The 20,587-nt window shown below is 62.7% G+C and overlaps 1 protein-coding gene across 1 annotated transcript in view; it reads left to right on the forward strand.

The window, feature by feature from the left end:
* Window positions 1-20,587, forward strand: part of LOC117643972 — a 62,325-nt gene that overhangs the window by 28,665 nt on the left and 13,073 nt on the right. The window contains exon 2 of the mRNA XM_034383159.1: window positions 2,841-3,045. Within this exon, the coding sequence (XP_034239050.1) occupies window positions 2,841-3,045 (205 nt within the window). The remainder of the gene's footprint in view (window positions 1-2,840; window positions 3,046-20,587) is intronic.

Here is a 20,587-nt window from a genome sequence, read left to right on the forward strand (position 1 = left end):
TGAAAAATAAAAAAAAAACGGCACGACGTGAGACAGTCTTTGGCGAGAAGCTAAGGTCCTCGCAGAGCCGGGATGAGCCTCCCCTGAGCCCCCGCGCCCCCCGCGGCCCCCGCGCCCCCACGGCCCCGCGCCCCGCATGGCGCCCCGGACGCCTCGCCTGGAAAATATGCAGGGACGGCACAAAACGCGGATGCGGGGGATTCGGGCCGCCGACGGCTATAAATCACCCGCACACCTTGTATTCCCATGAGGGGCGTGTCAGACTATCAACATCCTTGCGCCTCGATCAAGGCGTCTCGCCTGGGCGGCGGCGTGACACGTACGGCTCAGCAGCCGAGCGCGCTGGCGCACCGGTGAGCGAAGCTGGAGGTCACGGGTTCGATGCCACTTGAGAGTTATTGCTTTGGTTGTTGTTTTTGTTGGTCGTTTGCTCGCCGTAACGCGTGAAACTTGCAGTCGGAAAGATGACGGCGTGACGACAGATAACGACTTGGCAGTGTAGATGCCTAATGGAGTGGAGGCCGGGGAGGCCGGAGCAAACGGACCCCGGATTGGGAAGTGTTGAAACGGGGGCGGGCTGGGGGGTTGGGGGGGGGATTGTTTGCGCCTCCCCATCTTCGGCTCTGCGGCAAGCAGCCAGGCCTAGGCCGGCCAGGCCCCGCGAGGGATGAACAGGTCTGGATGCGATTAATCGCGAAATTAATTTCACGCTAATCAGCTGGGGGCACGGCAGGCACGGCAGGTCGGACGAAGAGATCTCCGTCCAGCGCGGAGGGCGAAGGGCGAGGGGAGGCCTGCCAGGCAAACAATTCAATATGCCAAGGGCGCCCCGGGGGCGGCGGTGTCGCGCCGCGGGGCCGCAGGGCCGCCGGGCCGCCGGGCCCAAGTAAAAGTAATTAGTGTCGCCGGGAGTCGAACCCGCGCCCCGGGCGCCAGACCTCGGTGCCCTAACTAACTCGGCCGCGCCGGCAAGTTATGCGAAATAGGCCAGGCGGCGTTGCGGTGTGGGGCGACAACAAAACGAGCTCGTAGCTTCTTCTTTTTTCCACACTGATCGCGTTCTTTTTTTGCACCGGGACGAGCCAGTGTGATACGGCCCCTGGGGACAGGCAGGCAGGCAGGCAGGCAGGCAGCGCGGCGGCGACTTGGTTTACTTCTCCGTCCTCAATCAGTGCGGCGCCCTATTACTTGCAAAGTTCGGCCGCCTTCATTAACACTCCGTCAGCACCCCGCGCCGCCCCCCTGCTATCTCCGTCTCTCTCGCCCCCTTACGGGACGCCCCGTGAGTGCGCGAGAGCGAGAGAGACAGGCGATGCGACACCTGCACGGGGCATTCCGTATTCTGTTTGCTTTTAATTACAGGCGTGTCGCGCCTTTGTTGGTCCGATCGCATCGGATGAATCCCGGCCACACTACGTTGGGGGCAGCTTTCGGTGACGCACACACACAATCACACTCTCTTTCAGTATCACACACACACACACAGACACACAGGGCGCGCCTCGTGTTTTATTCATTCAATACCTTGCTGGAGGACGTATCGGCTGGCCAAATGATCGGCACAATCAGGCCTTGCCTGGCCTCGCCACACACACAGTGTCGCAACACACAGTGTCGCGCCGCCCCGCGCGCTATGAGCCATTTTGTCAGATTACACACCAGGGCCCAGAAATTATGGTGACAGTCGCCGGAAAGAAAAACAAACAACACGAGCGCGACAACAACAGCAACAACAACAACAACACGGTGTTGTCTGGGCGGCCTTCCATGCGGCGGTGGGGTGCTAGGCTGGCAACGACGCGGTGTTCAAAGAGCAAAAAAGGCTTTATTGTGCTGCAGTGTGGCTCCCGCACTCTATGCAGGTGTTCGGTTCGTGGAACCCGTGCGACACTTTTGCTCCATTTTCTTTTCTTTTTTTCTTTTTGGAAGTGACTCCACTGGGACCGCACCGCGTTCGCGTCCGCACGCAGCGGCAGTCCGTTTATTCGCAAAAGCCGCAGCCTGGCGGCGGTTCGGCCGCAGAGCTGCGCAGTGAAACGGAGTGCTCGCAAATGGAGGCGACAGGGTCATCCGGACCGATATCGATGTATCGAACCACCTCTTTTTTAGCAGTGTACCACGGGTATCGATGTATCGAACCAAAATGGTACCTGTTTTTGGCTGATAGTGCATCACGAATATCGATGTATCGAACCATGGTTCCTCTCTTTGGCAGTGAGTGTACCGCCTGCGCCAGCAGACAGACAGTCGCGGCGGCGCCCCGCTCGATTTGAACCCCTGGGGACCCACTTCGGGGAGGGGTGGGGGTGGGGTCAATCCGGTGGCCAAGCCCGCCAAGCCGCAGGGCGACCAAGACGACCAGTAATTCCCCTTAGAATTCCCTTGTCCTAAATCCCCACCCCCGAGCAGCCGGCAGGGTCGCCGATACACGATATTATGGCCTAGTGGACTAATCCCCGTTCACTGAGCGTCATCACGCTCGGGGGTTATGGCGAGCGTGGTGTGGACGACGGCGCACAGTGGGCCAGAAGACCGGTGGCGGCGGCCAAAACTCTAGACGCGTTTTGAGCTCCAGCGTCGCTAAATGGGGCTCGAACCGAACGTGTGACCCCACCAATGGATTGCTCTCCGAACGAGGAATCCATTGGTGGGGTCACACGTCCGGTTCGAGTCCCATTTAGCGACTCTGGAGCTCGAAAAGCGTCTAGAGTTTCGGCCGCCGCCACCGGTCTTCTGGCCCACTGTGCGGCGAGTCCTCGGCCTTTACAAACTCCACGACGACGCAGCAGGCCCAGCAGGCCGCCAAGTAGCCCGACTGACTGTTCCCCCTTACATTGCAGGCCCCGCCGTCATGATCGGCGCCAACCTCCGGCTGGGCAGCGGCGGCCTGGGCTCGGGCAACGTGTCTATCAGCTCGTCGCCCGCCTTCCAGTGCCACCCCGGCGGCACCACCGAGGCCGCCATCATCTTCTGCCTCGGCTCGCTCGGCATGGCCGCCAACTTCGCCCTCATGGTGCTCATCCTGTCCAAGCGCCAGCTCAGAAGGTACGAGTGGATTATTTTTAAAACCCGCGGGATCAAACAAAACCCAGGTCGCATTTTTTTGTCGAACGGAATACGCAATGAAGCACGCTGCAATCCTCGCGCGGAAAGTGCATGTTGCTTCGTTTTGTGGACGCAGACTCCCCCCCCCCCCCCCCCCCGTTGTGTCGGGATGGTGCACATTTAATGCGCGCGCGGGGGGCCAGCCGGGTCGTGGCGCCGCGCCTCCCCGCTGTGCGGCTCGCTGTGCGGCTCGCTGTGCGGAGTGCGGACGTGGCGCGGCGGACGGCAGGCCGGCCCTCAGGGTTGATGGCATGTTGATGTTGGATGTTGATTGCACAACCGCGGTGCTGTATTACCTGGCGCCGTTTGGCCCTCCGTGCCTCCGCGTCCTCCCCGCCGTCCTCCCCGCCGTGCTCCCTGCCGGCCGCGCGCCCTCTGCCTCCAGCGAGTTGTTGCAGACCGGGCTCCGGGCCGCCTTTACTGCCGCGACCTCCCTGTTTGCTCGGCCCGGGACCAATCCGGCCCGGGATCTGCGAGGCCGCGAGCGAAGACTCGAAGAGGCAAGCGGCCAAAGTGCGGCCCGCGCCCTGGCAAGGATGGGGGCGGGGCGGGGCGGGCCCACATATATTGGATACGAGGCAGGAGGCTCGATATTCGCGACGACGCCCCGGGCCAAGGAATGCCCTACGAGAGCCGAGATTCGGTCCGGGATGGTGCGGGTCAGCGCGCGCATTCGCGGCGACCTCGCCGCGGCCAGTGCAAGAGGGGGAGAGAGAGACGGGACGAAACTTTGACTGTTTTACCGCCGCCCCTTTGGCGCGTGCAATATCGGGCGGTGCGTGGGCTGGCTGTCAAGTTCAGACCTTTGAGCATTCTGGTTGTTGGTCTTAAATGACACTCGGACCGAAACCACGATGGCATCAACGAGCCAGCGTGAGCTCCCAACGGAACAAATGCGGTTGTGGAAACCTTCGAGACCGCCTGCGAAGACGAGGGTAGGCCATCCCGCCGCGCAGACATGACCACCGGGATGCCTCCCTCGACTGCCGCAGGCGCTTCCCGTGGTTCCACCTTCTCAACCGTGTCTATCGGTGTCTGCCGGTGACTGTCCGCCTGCCAGGCCCGTTCCGGTGCACTGTTGCACAGTGCAGGTGCGAGCACGGTGCTCGGTGCAACACTGTGGCACCTTGACGGCCCTGTCGGCGTGTGGAGCTTGTCGCTCTGCTTGTCGCCGCCCCCCTGACGACTCCTGAATTGCGGCATTCCGAGTTACTGTCTTGCCGCCACCCGAGACGGCACCCGGCTGCGTGGCCCTGCGTGGCCCTGCGTGGCCCTGCGTGGCCCTGCGTGGCCCTGCGTGGCCCTGCGTGGCCCTGCGTGGCCCTGCGTGGCCCTGCGTCCCCGGTGGCCCTCGTGCCCTGCGGGGCCCCTGCGTGGCCCTCGTGGCCCGCTGGCCCTGCGTGGCCTGCGTGGCCCGCGGGGCCCTGCGGGGCCCTGCGTGGCCCTGCGGGGCCCCTGCGTGGCCTGCGTGGCCCTGCGTGGCCCGCTGGCCCTGCGTGCCCTGCGGGGCCCCTGCGTGGCCCTGCGGGCCCTGCGGGGCCCCTGCGTGGCCCTGCGGGGCCCGCGTGCCCTGCGTGGCCCTGCTGGCCCTGCGGGGCCCTGCGTGGCCCTGCGTGGCCCTGCGTGGCCCTGCGTGGCCCTGCGTGGCCCTGCGTGGCCCTGCGTGGCCCTGCGTGGCCCTGCGTGGCCCTGCGTGGCCCTGCGTGGCCCTGCGTGGCCCTGCGTGGCCCTGCGTGGCCCTGCGTGGCCCTGCGTGGCCCTGCGGGGCCCTGCGTGGCCCTGCGTGGCCCTGCGTGGCCCTGCGTGCCCTGCGTGGCCCTGCGTGGCCCTGCGTGGCCTGCGTGGCCCTGCGTGGCCCTGCGTGGCCCTGCGTGCCCTGCGTGGCACCTGCGTGGCCCTGCGTGCCTGCGTGGCCCTGCGTGGCCCTGCGTGGCCCTGCGTGGCCTGCTGGCTGTGCCCTGCGTGCCCTGCTGCCCTGCGTGGCCCTGCGTGGCCCTGCGTGGCCCTGCGTGGCCCTGCGTGGCCCTGTCGTGCCGCCCTGCGCGGCCCTGCGGTGGCTGCGTGGCCCTGCGTGGCCCTGCGTGGCCCTGCGTGGCCCTGCGTGGCCCTGCGTGGCCCTGCGTGTGCGTGCCCTGCGTGGCCCTGCGTGGCCCTGCGTGGCCCTGCGTGGCCCTGCGTGGCCCTGCGTGGCCCTGCGTGCCCTGCGTGGCTGCGGGCCCTGCGTGGCCCTGCGTGGCCCTGCGTGGCCCTGCGTGGCCCTGTGGGGTCACCGTCGTTGTCGCTGTCAGCCGCGGCACGTCCGCGCCCACGGCCTCCGGGGAGGCGTAAAGGCTTCCCGCTGCACATTAAGCAGGCCCTGTCGGCGGTACAACGGCCGCCATGGCCCCGCGTCGCTGCCCATTTACGCGGTAAACGCCTAGGGGGCCGCGGGTAGGGCCGGGGGAGGGGGGGGGAGGGGAGGGGGAGGGGAGGGGGAGGGGCCGCTACGTTTCCGGCCCGTAATTATCGGCCCATTGATGCGTGGGAAATTAATATACAGTCGGTGGCGTTTTGGGCTCAGCCACTCACACGGCCATTTCCCTGCGCCCCCACTGTGATATCACCCCCTCCCCTCCTCCCCCTCCCCCTTCTGCCGCGGCCCCTCACGGTGTAATCAACTCGGCGACCCTGGCCCTGACTGCCACTGTGTCTCCCCCTCCAGGCCACTTAAGGGAGCGGCCCGAGCGGCCCGCACGCACCGGCCTGGAAGCTGGAAACGCGGGGAGGCGGCCGCGTCGTCAGCCCCGCTTCAACGGTTGAATGCTGGAAAACGGCGTGGCCGAGAGCGTAAACGCGTTGATTTCGAGCATCAGAAACCGGTGTTCGAATCCCACCATTTTTTTCTTTTACGTGGTTTTTTTTTCTTTTTGGCACGGTCTGAGTGGTGCGAACTGGCTCCAAACAGCTGGCGGCCGTCGGGCTGGTGGTGGCAGAGCTCCCCGCTGACCGCGAGGCCACGAGGCCGTCAATGCTGGTCACCGCGTCGACGGCCACGTCGCCGTGCCTGTCTGTCACGGCTTAGGCCGCGCATTATCGGCGGCCTAGCGGCCTAGCGGACTAGTACACGCGGGGGAAATCAATGTAGTCCGCACGGCCTGGCACGGCGTGGCTAAGCCAGGCGGATGCACGGCAATAATTGTGGCCGTTTAAGTTTTTACAAGTCCACTCGGCCGACTCGGCCGCCGTGGTGTAATGGCATCCCCCGGGACAAGCCGGAGTTGCGCGTTAAGAGTGAAAGTGGGTGGGGGAGGGGGGGGGGAGGGGGGCGGTCCAGCACTAATGGAGCGGGCCTACCGGGCCCCAACGCCCCACCTGAGGATGCCCGAAGAACTCCAGCGGCAACGCTTCGCTGCCCGGGAACAAAGATCATTATCATCCGAATATAAAATGCTGGGGAGGAAAAGAGTTGAAAGAGATGAAGAAGATTAGAAAAAGGTCGGGATTTGAACCCACGGCCCTTTGACTGCTGGGGCGTGCTCCTAACTGACTGCGTCGCGGGTGTCCGCGAGTTGCTTTTTGTGCGACCACTGTGGGTGCCCGTGGTGGGCCGCGGTCGGCGCGTGGGAGCAGAGCGGAGCGGTGACGGGCAGAGGGTGGCATTTGAATGTCGCAGCCTCGCAGCCTCGCAGCCTGGGAAGGTCGCAAGTCTGCGGTTTCGGCGCTGCTTGAATATTCAGCAGAGAATGCGTCGTCATTTCTCATGAGAAATTAATTATTTTCATATTATTATGTTTTTTTGCGCGTGGAGAGAGAGAGAGAGAGAGAGAGAGAGAGAGAGAAGAGAGAGAGAGAGAGAGAGAGAGAGAGAGAGAGAGAGAGAGAGGGACGGCGGTGGAGGAAATCTCTACTTTCCCCGTAAATAAGTTCACGCGAGAAAAGGAACGAAAAGGAGAGAGGAAGCCGCAGATGACGGCGCTGCGGTCACTTCGGTCACTTCGGTCACTTGGAGCCCTTCCTGCGAATACGGCACGGCGGTCACGTGCGCCCCTCCCCCTCTCCCCTCTCCCCCTGCCCCTCCCCCCGCAGCCCCTCCGCCCGTTTAAGTTGTAGGCTATGGCTCCTACGTGCCGGCCCGGCTGCCCGACATCTCCGGCGACATATGATGTGTGACAAAGAGCGATCACGAGCGTCGCCCCTCCGTCATCGTCCCCGTCGGGGCCCCGGCGGGGGGTCTCTCGCCGTCTCTCGCCGTCTCTCGCGCGCGCCGACGCCATGTGGAGGGCCTCCTCCAAGTTGTGGCCCGAGGTAATGTTGGGGCCGCAGTCTGTCTGTCTGTCTGTGTCTGTCCGTCCGTCTGCCTGCCTGCCTGTCCGTCTATCTGTCTGTCTGCCACGTAATGGTGTTTGTTGCTGCAGTCTTTTCCCGGGCGACGAGGCATGGCGGGCTTAGGCGGTGGATTGTGGCGCGGAGGCGGCCAGTCAGCGGCAAGATGACAGGGGAAGGGGAGGGGGAGGGGAGGGGCCAATGAAAGGGCTTGCCCCTCGGCTTGCCCGGGACTTAGGGGCCACGCTGGCGAATCGACGGTCGCAGACGGGGACACCGACGGCAGACAGACACTCAGACTCTCAGACAGACAGACAGACAGACAGACAGACAGACTGACAGACAGACAGACAGACAGACTGACAGACAGACAGACAGACAGACAGACAGACAGACAGACAGACAGACAGACACCCAGACAAATAGACAGACTGGAGAATAAAAAAATCTCATTCAACGAACGTTAATGAAAGCAGATGATCCGTCGCGTTTCACAACTGCTGTGATAGCCGAGAGGTTAGAGACGTGGGATCGAGTTACCGCAGGCCGGCGTTCAAATACCAGCGTCACAAAAGTTTTTTCGACTTGCTGTCCTACGGGTGGTGGTTCGAGGCCATCCGAGCGGAGCCGTTTGCAACGGACCCACATGCCGGAGGTTCGACTCCTAACAAATATTTCCATTTAATTTTACTGCCTCACCCAGTGCGGTTGAAACCCGTGAACGTGAGCCCACTCCGTGAATGGGACGTGGTGGTCCAGGGAGTAGAGGCGTCGGTTCCCAATGTTAGGGTCGGCGGTTCGACTCCCCCAACTTCTTGCGAAATTTTGACCGGGTCGGTCGAGTCCTGTTGCGTCAAGAACCCACCTCACGCCGGTCCCCTCATCATGGGCCGTGGTGGCCGAGAGCGTAAAGTCGTGTGATCCCGATGGCGGGATCCGGGGATCGAATCCCATCATTTCACTACATTTTTCGACCGCCTTCCTCCCAGTGCAACTCAAACCCGTCGTCCAACACGCTGCCAGACGTACAAGCGTGATAGCGTAGTGGTCAGAGTCACATTCACCTGGCCACTCCGCTGTGGGTGTCTAAAAAGCAATCCGCTTCGGCGGGTTGGCCTCGGCACTGGAGCGATGGAGTATTTGATCCATCAATCCAGACCATCCGGTGTGTGGTTGCGGGTGGTGCCTCCTTGACTCGTCGGGGAGGCGATGATAAGTCCTTTGAAGCTGGCCTAAAACGCTGTATGTTCGGTACGGGAGCGCCGGACAGTGGGGGTACCATGGGGTACACAACCAACCCTACGAAAACAAGAAGCTCCCACCAAACCTCTTCTCTGTCTGAGTCTCTCTCTGTCTCTCTGTCGTCTCACTCTACGTCCCGCCCCTCAAAGAGCTTCGTACTGGGTGCTCTCACCCAGCTGCCTGAGCTTTGGGGTCCTACTGGGTCCCCCGGCGAACGCTTGGGTCGCTGACGGGATTAACCCCAGGTACCTGATAGCACCGGTTCCCATCCCGAACACCGAAGTAAAGCAGGAGGCCTCCCCATTAAGACTGGGGAGGGGGTGTAGAGTTAAATTTTTTCTTTTCCCTTTCAAATTTCTCGGTTAATACTCGTTTGGTTTCCCTATACGGGGTAGTATGCGGGCTCATTCCAAAGATAGTAATTAAAATTGTGTATGAAACAAAATATATAGACCCGAGCGAGGTGGCCGGTGTTGGTACTTTGGTACTAGCCGTGCCGAGCTGTGGCCTGCACCGCCCGCCGCCGAGCCCGAGCTGGCCCGAGTGCCCCGGGCCGGGCCGAATCGGGAGGCATTGTTGCGCGATATTCCGCGCCGTGGCAGGCGGGGAGGGATTGTCAATGTTGCGCGCAGTCCGTGGCAGGCCGTCGCGAGCGAGGAGGGGGTGCCATTGTTTAGGCCCGGTGCCGCTGGCGCTGTACCGTGGAGGGATTGTCGAATTCCGCGCAGGCTGCGCCTCATTGCCAGCCAGCCAGCCACACGCACCAGCCCGCCCTGGCAGCCAGCCCCTATTATATAGTTTAGGATACGCGCTTCGTTTCTGGACTCGAGAGTAAAAGCACGCTGACACCTTCATGTGTATAGTAGTTTTAAGTATGTTTCAAGTGTGAAGGTATCATCTGCTAAAAAATCAAATTCCATTTTATTAATGAAAAGGCGCAGACGACATCCAGACGTACGGACCCACTGTGGCACGGACACACAGTCGAGCACACTGTCGCGCGGACAAAACAGACAGAGAGTCAAAGACTCCGCCAATCAGACAGACAAGCTCGAGGAGTGGGACACAATAGTCTGACAGAAGCTGCACGGGAGCACCATTGACTTTGGCTGGCTTTCAATTGCGGGGCGGGGCGGGCCGGGGCGGGCCGGGGCGGGGCGGGGCGGCCACATCAAAGCGAGGCGGGTGTGAAGATGCGCTGCGGGCTGGCGGTCGCTGGCGGTCGCTGGCGGTCGCTGGCGGCGGGGCGGACCACGCCCGGGCACACCACAGCACTTGTGTCCTCTCCCCTCCCGACCGCCCCGCCCGGTCGACACGTCGCGATGCACATCGCGGCAAACTGTCAACGCCGAGCTTCCCCGCTTTTGATCGCTTCGGTTCAGTCAGTCCGGCCGCAAAGTAACTGCGTCCCTTTTCCCCGCTTTCCCCGCTTGCTAATGGCTCGCGCCATATTCCCGCTAATTAAATGCATGAATCAATTTGGCGGCTCCACCGTGGCGGGGCGGGGCGGGGCGGGGCGGGGTGGTGATACTCGGCGCGGCCCTTGCTTTGCGCCTCGGCACCGCGGTGCCTGGCTGCCTGGTGGGCGGCGCGGTGCAAAGCGAAACACTCTCCGCGAGGACAGCGGCGGGAGCGAGAGCGAGAGAGGGAGAGCAAAAAAGAGCGAGGACGAAACAAACGAATACGAAATTAAGGCGGAGAACAAGGAACAAGGCGTAGGGCGGCGTGTATTTAGCAGATGGCGCACAAACAACGGAGTGAACAGAGTGTAGGCGCCGCCGTGCCGCCGTGGCCCTTCGCTGCGTGCACACGATAAGACGCTGCTGCTTTCGGGCAAGCCGCTGGCGTCGCAGAGGCGGACCCTTGAAATTCTCAAGGTGTTTCATAAAGGGAAAGTGGAACAGAGAGGGCGAGGGGGAGGGGTGGGGGGATTAAGCAATCCCTAGCCCGCCTCCCGGTCCTCCCGGTCCTCCCGGTGCCAAAGAGGATAACGGTCTGGCTCTAATCCCGGAGGCGCGGCGGGCATTCCGGCTGATAGGAGCGGCAGTCGAGTCGCAGACGAATCAGTGACCGCCCTGCCACGCCACTGCCACCGCCACCGCCGCTGCAGTCCCCCGAGGCCGCCCCAGGGCTCCCCCCGGGCTCGGCCGCCTGGCCCGGCCGCCTCGGCGTCGAGCAGTCAGGGACTCAGAGTGCCGCACTGTGGCACTCCGTGGCACCGTAACATCCGGGCGGCCCGCCGGGGTGGCGCCTGGATGTGTGATTGTGATTGCCGCCACGCTTGCGCCGCGCGAGTCGCTCTGTCTCTCTCGCACTCATGGTGCGTCCCGTCCAGGTGCGAGAGAGACAACGACCGCCAGCTCGCGCTGCGGCGACCCTTTCTTTACCTATCGCGTTATCCCCGGCGCCGCTGCCTCTGCTTTGAATCCCCGCGGTGCCCTCACTCGCACGCCCGCCGCGACCCCACCGCCTCTCGCCCCGTCTCGCTCGCACGCCCGCCGCGACCCCACCGCCTCTCGCCCCGTCTCACTCGCACGCCCGCCGCGACCCCACCGCCGCTCGCCCCGTCTCGCTCCCTCCGCCGATGCGGCGTGATTGATGTCAGGAAGAAACACAGCCATATCGTCTGGGGAAACGGAGATTCTTTCAGGACAGGCGCGAGCGAGGGCGCGAGAGAGACAATGGCCACAGGAGGGAGAGAGAAGGAGAGAGAGAGCAAAGGCTGGCTGTCGACGGCTGCCGCGGTGGCTGCATGGTAAATATTGACGCCCGGAATTCCTTCCATTCCTCACGTCGCCAACGAAAATACGAAAATACACACGTGCCAAATCCGATCCTGTGTGTGCGAGGAAAACACACACAACCTTTCCATGCTGATGTTTTTCCCCGGTCCCGGAATTTAATTATGCACTTTTAAGGTAGAACCAATTTTTTAAAAAAGACAGAAAGTCCGGGGCATGACCGGGACGCTGCGAACTCATGAAACTTAACGCACATTCCCCGCAAGACCAAAATATCGGGAAACAAAATCCGGAAAACAAATCGAGGAGTAGCTGTGATGCGAGCGAGCGAGACCTGAATCAACTTGCAAAAGGCATCCGCACGAGCGCTGTGGGGCGGAACAGAGGGGCCGGGCAGGGCAGGGCGTACCTGTTAGGGGCTTTGTGCAAAAGCCAGTCTGAGGAGAGACAGCGCACTGGTACTTACTGTCGCAGGGGACAAACAAACACACACAGACGTGTGCGTGCGCGCGCGCGCGCACACGCACACACACACACACACACACTCACACACACACACACACGGCACCTTTCGGCGACCGGTAAGCATGCGTCCGTCCCAGTTGCTGGTGTATTATTTCCTTTCCTCCTCCCCCCCCCTTTCCTCCTCCCCCCGCCGGGCCCGCCCCTTGCCCGCCCCTCGCCTCGGCCCATTCGTTTGTCCGGTCACCCCTCGCCTCCTTTTTGGCACCGGTTGCGACCCACAAACACAAGGGAGGGGCGTTCGCTCCGGCGGCGAGGCCCTGCGCGGCACGGCGCGGCACGGCGCGGCACGGCTGCAAGAGCCAAGTGAGAGCGAAGGGACACACGCGGAGGAGAGCGATTCGCGCGGAAAATTCCAAGAGCGGAACGAAGAGCGGCAACCCCTGCCCCTGTCCCTCTCTCTCCTACCGGGCCATGCCGGCCACGCCGGACCGACCCTCGGAGCTTATTCAGCTTATCGAGAGCCTGACCCACTCACCCACACCCTCTCTCTCTCTCTCTCTCTCTCTCTCTCTCTCTCTCTCTCTCTCTCTCTCTCTCTCTCTCTCTCTCTCTCTCTCTCTCTCGCACACACCCACGCACACACACGCCAAGGGGATTGGGATCCAACAGTCCATGGCAATTTTCCCCTTTCTCCAAGTCTCTGCTTTTTTCCTATAATGCCCTTTTTTCGCCTTGTGCTGCTCGTGCCACTTTTGTCCCGCAGTGTCCGCTTGCGCTGCCCCTTATCTCTTCCGTGTGAGTGTGTGCGTGACTGTCTGTCTGTCTGTCTGCCTGTCGGTCCGTCCGTCCGCCCGTCCGCGTGTTTCCATTCCAATTTATCGAGGGGTAGTGTCGTCGGCCGCTGGAAACACAGACCCGGCCGACCCGGCGGCAGCACGATAACAGTGCAGCGAGCTCGTTACCGCCAAGAAGACCGTCGTCGTCGTCGTCGTCTCGTTGCCCCACTCGAGGCAGGCCAAGCCAGGCCAGTCCGCCAGTCGTTAGGGCGTCCACTCGTCCTGGGTGCGCCGCCCTCCTCGCCGTGTAACCCTGTAGCGCCCGCGAGCCACCGGGTAGGCCAGCCCGGCCGACGCGCGAGCCGAGCGGGTTGCCTACCCTGCGATCCACAGGCGCCTCATTGATACATCTTCTCTCTCTTATGAAGACCTCTGCAGGCCCCAGGGCGAGTGGCGCACCGGGGGGGGCACGTTGGAGGGCGGGCCCGACCGGGGGCGGGGGGGGGGGGGGGGTCCGTACCTACGTGGCCGGAATACGGGCCCCGCAAGAAAGACAGGGCGTAATTTCTTCCCAACTCATTCTCTGTAATGTCCATATTGCATATTGGCGGAGCGCCTGCGCGGCTCGCCGTCGTGCTGGCTGCGGTGCTGCGGTACTCGCCGGGGTGCTCGTTGTACCGCGCTCGTCGTCGAGGGCCCCCCGTGCACAGTGGGCCAGAAGACCGATGGAGGTGGCCAAAAATCTAAACTCTTTTTGAGCTCCAGAGTCGCTGAATGGGACTCGAACCGAACGTGTGACCCCAGCAATGGATTCCTCGTTCCGAGAGCGATCCACTGGTGGGCTCACCCGTTCGGTTCGAGTCCTGTTTAGCGGCTCGGGGGCTCAAAACGCGTCTAGAGTTTTGGCCGCCTCCACCGGCCTTCTGGCCCACTGTGCCGCGCCGCTCGGGCTGGCAGGGCTGGCATGCAGTAAGCCCTTTGTTTGCAGTAACCCATTCGAATGCCTGATAGAGTCGGTCCTTTCGAGATGAGTCCGCTCGGCCGCGCCACTCCGCGTTTCCATCCCGTTTATCCTTGAGCGGCTACTGGACGGCCCGGCCATTGTATAAGCCGGATGACGTCACATTCTGACCACAGCGTTATTGTCTATCTGCTCGCTGCTGCTTTCCCGCTGGTCGTCAGTATGATGATGTTTTGTTGTTGTTTTTCCCTTTTTTTGGCGGCGTAACACCCGGCCTGCAAACGCCACCTCTCACCGCCACGCGAGCCGCGCTGTGGTCACATTATTGCGTCACGTGGTTCCGCGCATCCTCGTTGACTTTGACGGATGGTTCATCTGTGTGCCGCCAGGAGGCCGTGCCGTGGGGATGGGGCGTCCCTGTCTCTCCCTCTTCCTACCTATCTCTCTCTCACTCACTCACCTCTCTCCCTTCCTCTCTCTGTCTCTCTTCTCTCGGGCTGCGCCGGGCTGCGCCGGGCTGCGCCATACCGAACAACTGCCTAGTTTCAGGGAGAGGAAACGGTCGCAGCGTTCGCACCCGGCGCCGCAGAGCGAGCAGCCAGTCGGCAGTCTCGGGGAGCCCGGCAAAAATGCCGGTCTTCTCGAGCATTATATCCTGATTGTGGGGGTTATGGCACTGGCCCCGCGGGTGCGCGAACCCGGGACGCGTCGGCGCCACACACACGCTCACACACACACACGACACTCATACACACGCCCACACACTCGTACAAAAAAGACTCTCCGGCTGAACGCGCGCCCTTGACGTGGCTTTCTGTGGCTTGGCTTGCTCTGGGTGCGCGCATCTGAAATAATAATTTGCGATGTTGGTGGCCTGTGGCCTGGCGGTGGGTAGCGCCACGGCAAGCCCTGGGGGACCTGGGGGACACGGCGAGCAAGACAAATGACGTCGGTTAGGGGGAAAATATAAAAGTATACACACGCGCGCGCGCGGCCCGTGCATGCGTGTGTGAGTGCGCGGTGTATGCCTCCCTTTACGAGCTTATTCGGGCGAGGGGGAGCCGAAAATAAAAAAAAGACTAGCGGCAAACGTGACGCCGCAAAATGCCTCGGGGTGTTTAGAACACGGCGGATTCATTCTCAAATTGGGGACAAGGGCTCTTGTTTAATGAGTGCGGATAATTCGCCGAGAGCGTGTCGGTTGTGTAAACCGAGCGCCTCTTTAGAAAAAAGAACAAAAAGGAAAAAACGGAACGAGGAAACAGCGCGTGACGAGCGGGGGCATTTGTTTTTGACACTGGGGAAGAATTAGCTAGAGCATGTAATACAATATCCCGAACGCCGTGTTCGAATCCTACATCCCTGCCGCTCTGAGTGTGTTTCTCTGCGTGTCTCTCTTTGTGTGTCTGTCTCTCTCACGCGCGCGAACACACTGACGGGGTGGTGCCGTGGCCTCGACGGCGCTGGCGGCGGGCGCACAGCAGGGAGCGGCAATGGAGCGCCGCTTCGCCGACCCATTGCTCTTTCCATGGAAACAACAACACTTTTATAGTCGACATGTCGGGCCGGGCGCCCCCCCCCCTCCCCCTCTCCGATCTCGTCCTCAGATATTAGGGCGCTTTCATGCATAACCAGGGGGCGGGGAGGGGAAGGGGTGGATTTATCCCCTTGCTAAAGCTATCCGACGCGATCTGTGACCCCTGAGGGCGGCCCGTAGTCCCGTCCTGCCGGCGTCCGGGCGTCCCGGCCAGGCCCCGGGGCCCATCTGAGCACTCCGGCGCCGACCTCCTTCATTCCGCGGGCCGCGCCGAGCCACGCTCGCGAGGACGAACTTTCAAGGTGTTTTGTTTGTCGACGAACTAGATTCTCCCGTGGATATTTTCACCCGGACGGTGTGTATACCTGGCGAGGTTACAAGCCGCCGCGCCGCGCCGCACGAGCGGTTTACCAACTTTGTACTCGAGGCGTGGCGGCGCCGGGGCGAAGCCAGGGTGAAGCCAGGGGCGGGGGCGTTGAGGGATGAGCACGCTCCAAGGCTGAGGAGGGTCTTGGAGGCGGCGCGGCGCACACCGTGCGCGTGCTGGCAGGACGTCGCCGACGAAGCCGTCGTGCGGCCCAGCGGCCCCGCGGACCGGTGCAGGCGCCAAGCCTCGCCGAGTGTTGAACCCGGGGGACGTGCAGCACGGAGGGGGCGCGCCGGCCCGAAGGCTCGAAGGCCCGAAGGAGATATAAGAACCCTTGTAGGGCACTGGGCTGCTGCTGGGTGGGGCGGACGCCCTGGGCCCGGGAGGGGAGGGGAGGGGGAGGGAGGGGAGGGGCGGTCGCCAGGCCAACTGCAGTGCAGAGGGTCCCGGAGGTCCGGGGGGAGGAAGAGGAAGTTGCCGCGCGCACGCAACACGACGTGGCCCGCGCGTATCAAGGTGCTGGAGAGAGAGAGAGAGAGAGAGAGAGAGAGAGAGAGAGAGAGAGAGAGAGAGAGAGAGAGAGAGAGAGAGAGAGAGAAGAGAGAGAGAGAGAGAGAAATAAATCGGCAGGGGATTGAAGCGCCGCCAGCCAGGCGGGTAGCGCGGTCCGCCGCGGCCACAGACTGCGCAGCGCGGAGCGCGGGGCGCAGACACGCGCGGCAAGAAAACACCATCAGGAGTGATGAAAAATGAAGAAGGCGCTCGCCTCGTACAAAGGACGCGACACGGCCTGGCGCCGACCCAACACGCCGTGCGAGACGCCCGGCACGCCCTGCAACCAACGGCCCGCCGCGGACGTGTGTGTGTGTGTGTGTGTGTGTGTGTGTGTGTGTGTGTGTGTGTGTGTGTGTGTGTGCGTGTGTGTGATAGAGGGAGAGGGGGCATCCTCTTTTTCCTGGTGTGCATCCCGGTCGTGGAGAGACGGACAGCCGACTGGCGTGTGCTCCTGGGCGCCAAGTTTTGACCCGCTCCTTTTCCGTTTTGCAGCGCCTTGCCACGCCGTGCCACGCCGTGCCACGCCGTGCCGTTCCTCTCGCTTTGTCGCGCCGAGCCAGCCAAGTCCATCCCGCCGCACCGCCTTCCGAAAATCACTTTTCCGAAACTTGATCTCGGCCGATTTATGGCGGCGGACATCTCTCACGCGCAGCCGCCGCCCCGCGCGCCGCCCCGGCCGGTGGCGCGTCCCTCTCGCACGCCAGCGGGGCGCGTCGCGAGTGCGAGGAGGACGCGGCGGCGACAGCGGCACTGTTCTGAAGCGGGCCGCCAGCCGCCCGGCCGGACCCTTGCGAGGGGACCTGCAGGGGATTACGCGACGCGTTACAAATTACGGCCGTGAATCAAAAGTCGAAAGTGGAATATTTGGCAGCCGGAGGTGGCGCTGGGCGCGCTGCCGTCTGCGTCGTCGCACGGCAGCGGCACTGGAAGCTACTGGCAGGCGGCACGGCCCCGTCGCCGTCCTCAAGCCATCACAATTTTTTCCTGGAGCCGAGCCAATCGAAATTCCCTACAAAAAGTTCCGCGCCGTGCCGCCGTGCCGCCCGGCCCCGGGCCATGACGCCTGCGGGCTGCGAGGCTGCGAGGCGAGGGCAGGGCAGGCAGTGGGCCTACACTGTGTGCCTGGAGCACTGCGGGCACAGCCAGGCACCAGGCACAGCCTGCCGTCTGTTTTCGGTTTTTCCTGCGGTGTGGCGGTGCGGCTGGTCTGGCGTGGTGACGGCAGTCCACAGCCGCACTAATAGTTAATCTGGGACAAGATTACGCAGCCCTCCCTCGCAGTGTACCGCAGTCGCGGTGCACAGTGTGCCGCTCAGCGCGCTCTCCTTCGCGGACGGCGAGGCATTAAAGCCGATTCGTCAAAACTGCCGTAAAGCCGAGTCTAGTCGGGGTGGCCCCGCCCCGCCCCGCCCGGCCAACGAGGCGAATGAAATGAGTATAAGCCGCTGCGGACTCATTCCGTCTCTCTCCATCTCTCTCGCACTCTTGAGGCGTGCCGCGTGGGTGCGACAGAGACAGACGTCTTTTTTCGGAAGCAGCCTGCTGCGGCGGCTGGGAGGGGCGCCGGCCGGACCAGACCAGACCAGGGGCCGGCAGGGCGCAGGCAGGGCGAAGGCAGGGCCCCTTCTCGATGAATAAATGACTCCGGACTGCATTCACGTTGTCGCTGAAAAGCGGCGTTCGCCTTCACGTTGGCCCGACGAGCGTTCCGCAAACACACTCCGAAAATGGGCAACGAAATCGTCGTCATTATTTGGGCCCGAAATGGCTACCGACCGACCAACAGTGTGCCGCACAATGACGTCACGCCGCGAAGTACGGCGTCATTAGGGCCCTCGTAATCTTGACGACATGGCGCTCTGTCCCTCTCTCCCGCACTCCCTCCCTCCCCGGCATCCGTGACGAGCATCCGGTCCGCCGACCTGCCGATGGAACCGGAATTATTCAGATATTCCTGATTGGCGAATCTCCGTTGGCCTAAGTGAACCAATCGGCGGCGCCTAATCGGGGCCGCGAATATTCGAATCATAAAGCCCGCGGATTTTCCTCGCCGTTTTTCCCCCCTTCGGTTCTTTTTTCGGCGCTGGCGGCGACGGATCGCCGGCGCCCACCTCCCTGCTGCAGTGGCGTTGGCGCAGGCCGGCCCGCATCGCGCACCCCGGCCAGGGCCAGGCCCCGGCGCCGCCCCGGCCGGGGCACATCATCAAGTAACGCCTCACCGCACGCTGAATTTTTCATCTGGCCCGGTGGTCGGGTCGTTTAAGCGAAGCACTCTCATATTTTTCACGCGACCGGGCCGCGCCGCGCCGGCCGCGCGACCGGGACCCCCTTCGTGGACTACTCGGCGTTAATGGCGGCGGCGGAGTTACCTAGGCGGCTAGGCTCGGCGGCGACCTGGGCTCGACGGCGACCTGGCCGCGCCGCACTCGGCGCCGCGCGCGGAAACCGCCAAATTAAACGGATGAAATATGTGGGCGCCGAGGCCGAGGCCGTGGCCGAGGCCGTGGCCGCGAAGGGCGCGGAGGGCGCGAGCGGCGAGGTGCCTGCGGTGCGAGGGCCGTGGGGGCCGCGGCCGACGCCGGCCTCGGAATGCAAAGTTGGCGGCCGTGGCCGTCATCGGGAGGCCATTCGCGGGCGCGGCCCCGCGCCCCGCCACGTTAAAGCCAGGCCGCCGTAAACGAAATGGCAAATTTGGCGGGTCATCTCGACTAAGCGTCCCCGGCGGCGCGGCGCGGCAGACCCCGGCCTGTTGGCGCGCCATGGCGGTCCCCGAGGAGCTCGGAACGGCCGCCGGCGCCGCGTCGCGTCGATAGCGGCAAACGGCCGCGGATTGAAATGCTGTTTCGGTCGTCACTCGCTCGACGCGCCGAACTGAGATTGCGCTCAAAGTGAGACTTTCGCGAGAGCCATTTTGCCACTTTCGGCGTGAAACTACCTAAAATCTCAGTGAGTTACCCCTGGCGTCCGCTGCGTGACACTCTGAATTTCCTACGTGTCACTCTTGCCAAATTCCAGTGGGTGTGGGTGTATGTTTGTGACTGTGTGTGTCTCTGTGACTGTGTGTGTGACCCTGGGAGATCCGCATCCGCGGGACCGACCGCGAGCCCCCACACTGTATAGCATTCGCTTGGCTCGGCAGCGAAAATAACACTCTCCCGAACGGCGCGTCACGGCACTGCCAAGGCACTGCCAAGGCGCGGTCCGCAGACATCCCGAACGCTCTCCGCGCCGCGCGCACCGCTCTCCACTACAAATCTGCATTGTAGATTGCCTGCCGCCGAGACGCACCGTTGCCGCTCCTTATTCATTCGATCTCTCCCCTCCGCCCCCTCCGCCCCCTCCGCCCCCGCGCATCGCAAATCCAATCCGTCGCTGGGAAAGCCGCGCGACGTTCCTTCCCCGTTTGCTTTGAGTGTTCTGGCGCGGTGGCTGTGACTCACCCCATTGGCTTCGTTACGCAAACCAGCCCGCCGGTACGCCCCGCCCCGCCCCGTGGCTGTGCGATAGACGTAAAGCCGTAAGCGGGTTCCTCTGAAACCCGCTGAAACCCTTTCAAACTGGTAAAGTTGAAACTGCGGACTGAAAAATGAAAACAAAATTGGCAACAGCCTCGGCAACGGCCGGGTGTTGAACACGCGTTCCTCGTGTTTCTGAGCAAACACGATAACCACTGGGCTACGGCACACTTCAAAACGTTTCGTGGAAACAGGCCGGGCAGGTCACTTAAGCGCAGAACGCGGTCCTCCGACCCGACCCCCTGACCTATCGACTATCAATAACCATAACGACGGACAAAATAAAAGGCCCATCTATGATTTCGTACCAAATTAAGTGACGGATGTCCTCGCACTGCTGTCAGTTTACTGCCCCCCCCCCCTTTTTCACTCCCTCCACACACCGGAAGATGGATGCGATAGTACGGCCTGCCTGGCGCCGCCAAATGTATCGGATGGAACGGCCCCGGCCCGGCCGCCCCGCCCTGGACCCCGCCCTGGACCCCGTCCCCCTATCGCTTCCTCTTTCGATTTAATCCATCGCCAATCCGAATGAGCAAGACAGACGGCGAGACGCAGTGGCCGCGTAGCGGGGCGTGGCGCCGCAATCAGGGCAACAGTGCGACGCGGAGGACCGAGGCGCGCACACACGCGCGCGCGCACCTACACACACACACACACCTACACGCACACACTCACACACACCTACACGCACACACTCACGCACGCACGCACGCACGCACGCACACCGACAGACCCATTACACGCGGCGCCTACAGTCTTTTTTAATTAGAAGTGCGCCAAAGGGCTGCTTTGGCCGCGGCGTGGCGGAAAGCGTGAAAAAGCTGCTCGCTGATGGAAACTGATGATGCGCGCTTTGAAAGCCTCTAAAGCCTCGGAAGCCCCGAAAGCCCGAAAGCACGCCCCTTCACGCGTAGCCAATTACGCGAACGCAGCGATTGTATCTCTCACCCAATTTAGTTTCCAAACTTTTGCTTTTTCGTCGAATCGATGTTGTTTTGATAGCAAGGGGTTTTTGGAA

Source organism: Thrips palmi, unplaced genomic scaffold, assembly GCF_012932325.1.
Source record: "Thrips palmi isolate BJ-2018 unplaced genomic scaffold, TpBJ-2018v1 HiC_scaffold_17, whole genome shotgun sequence".
Lineage (NCBI taxonomy): Eukaryota > Metazoa > Arthropoda > Insecta > Thysanoptera > Thripidae > Thrips > Thrips palmi.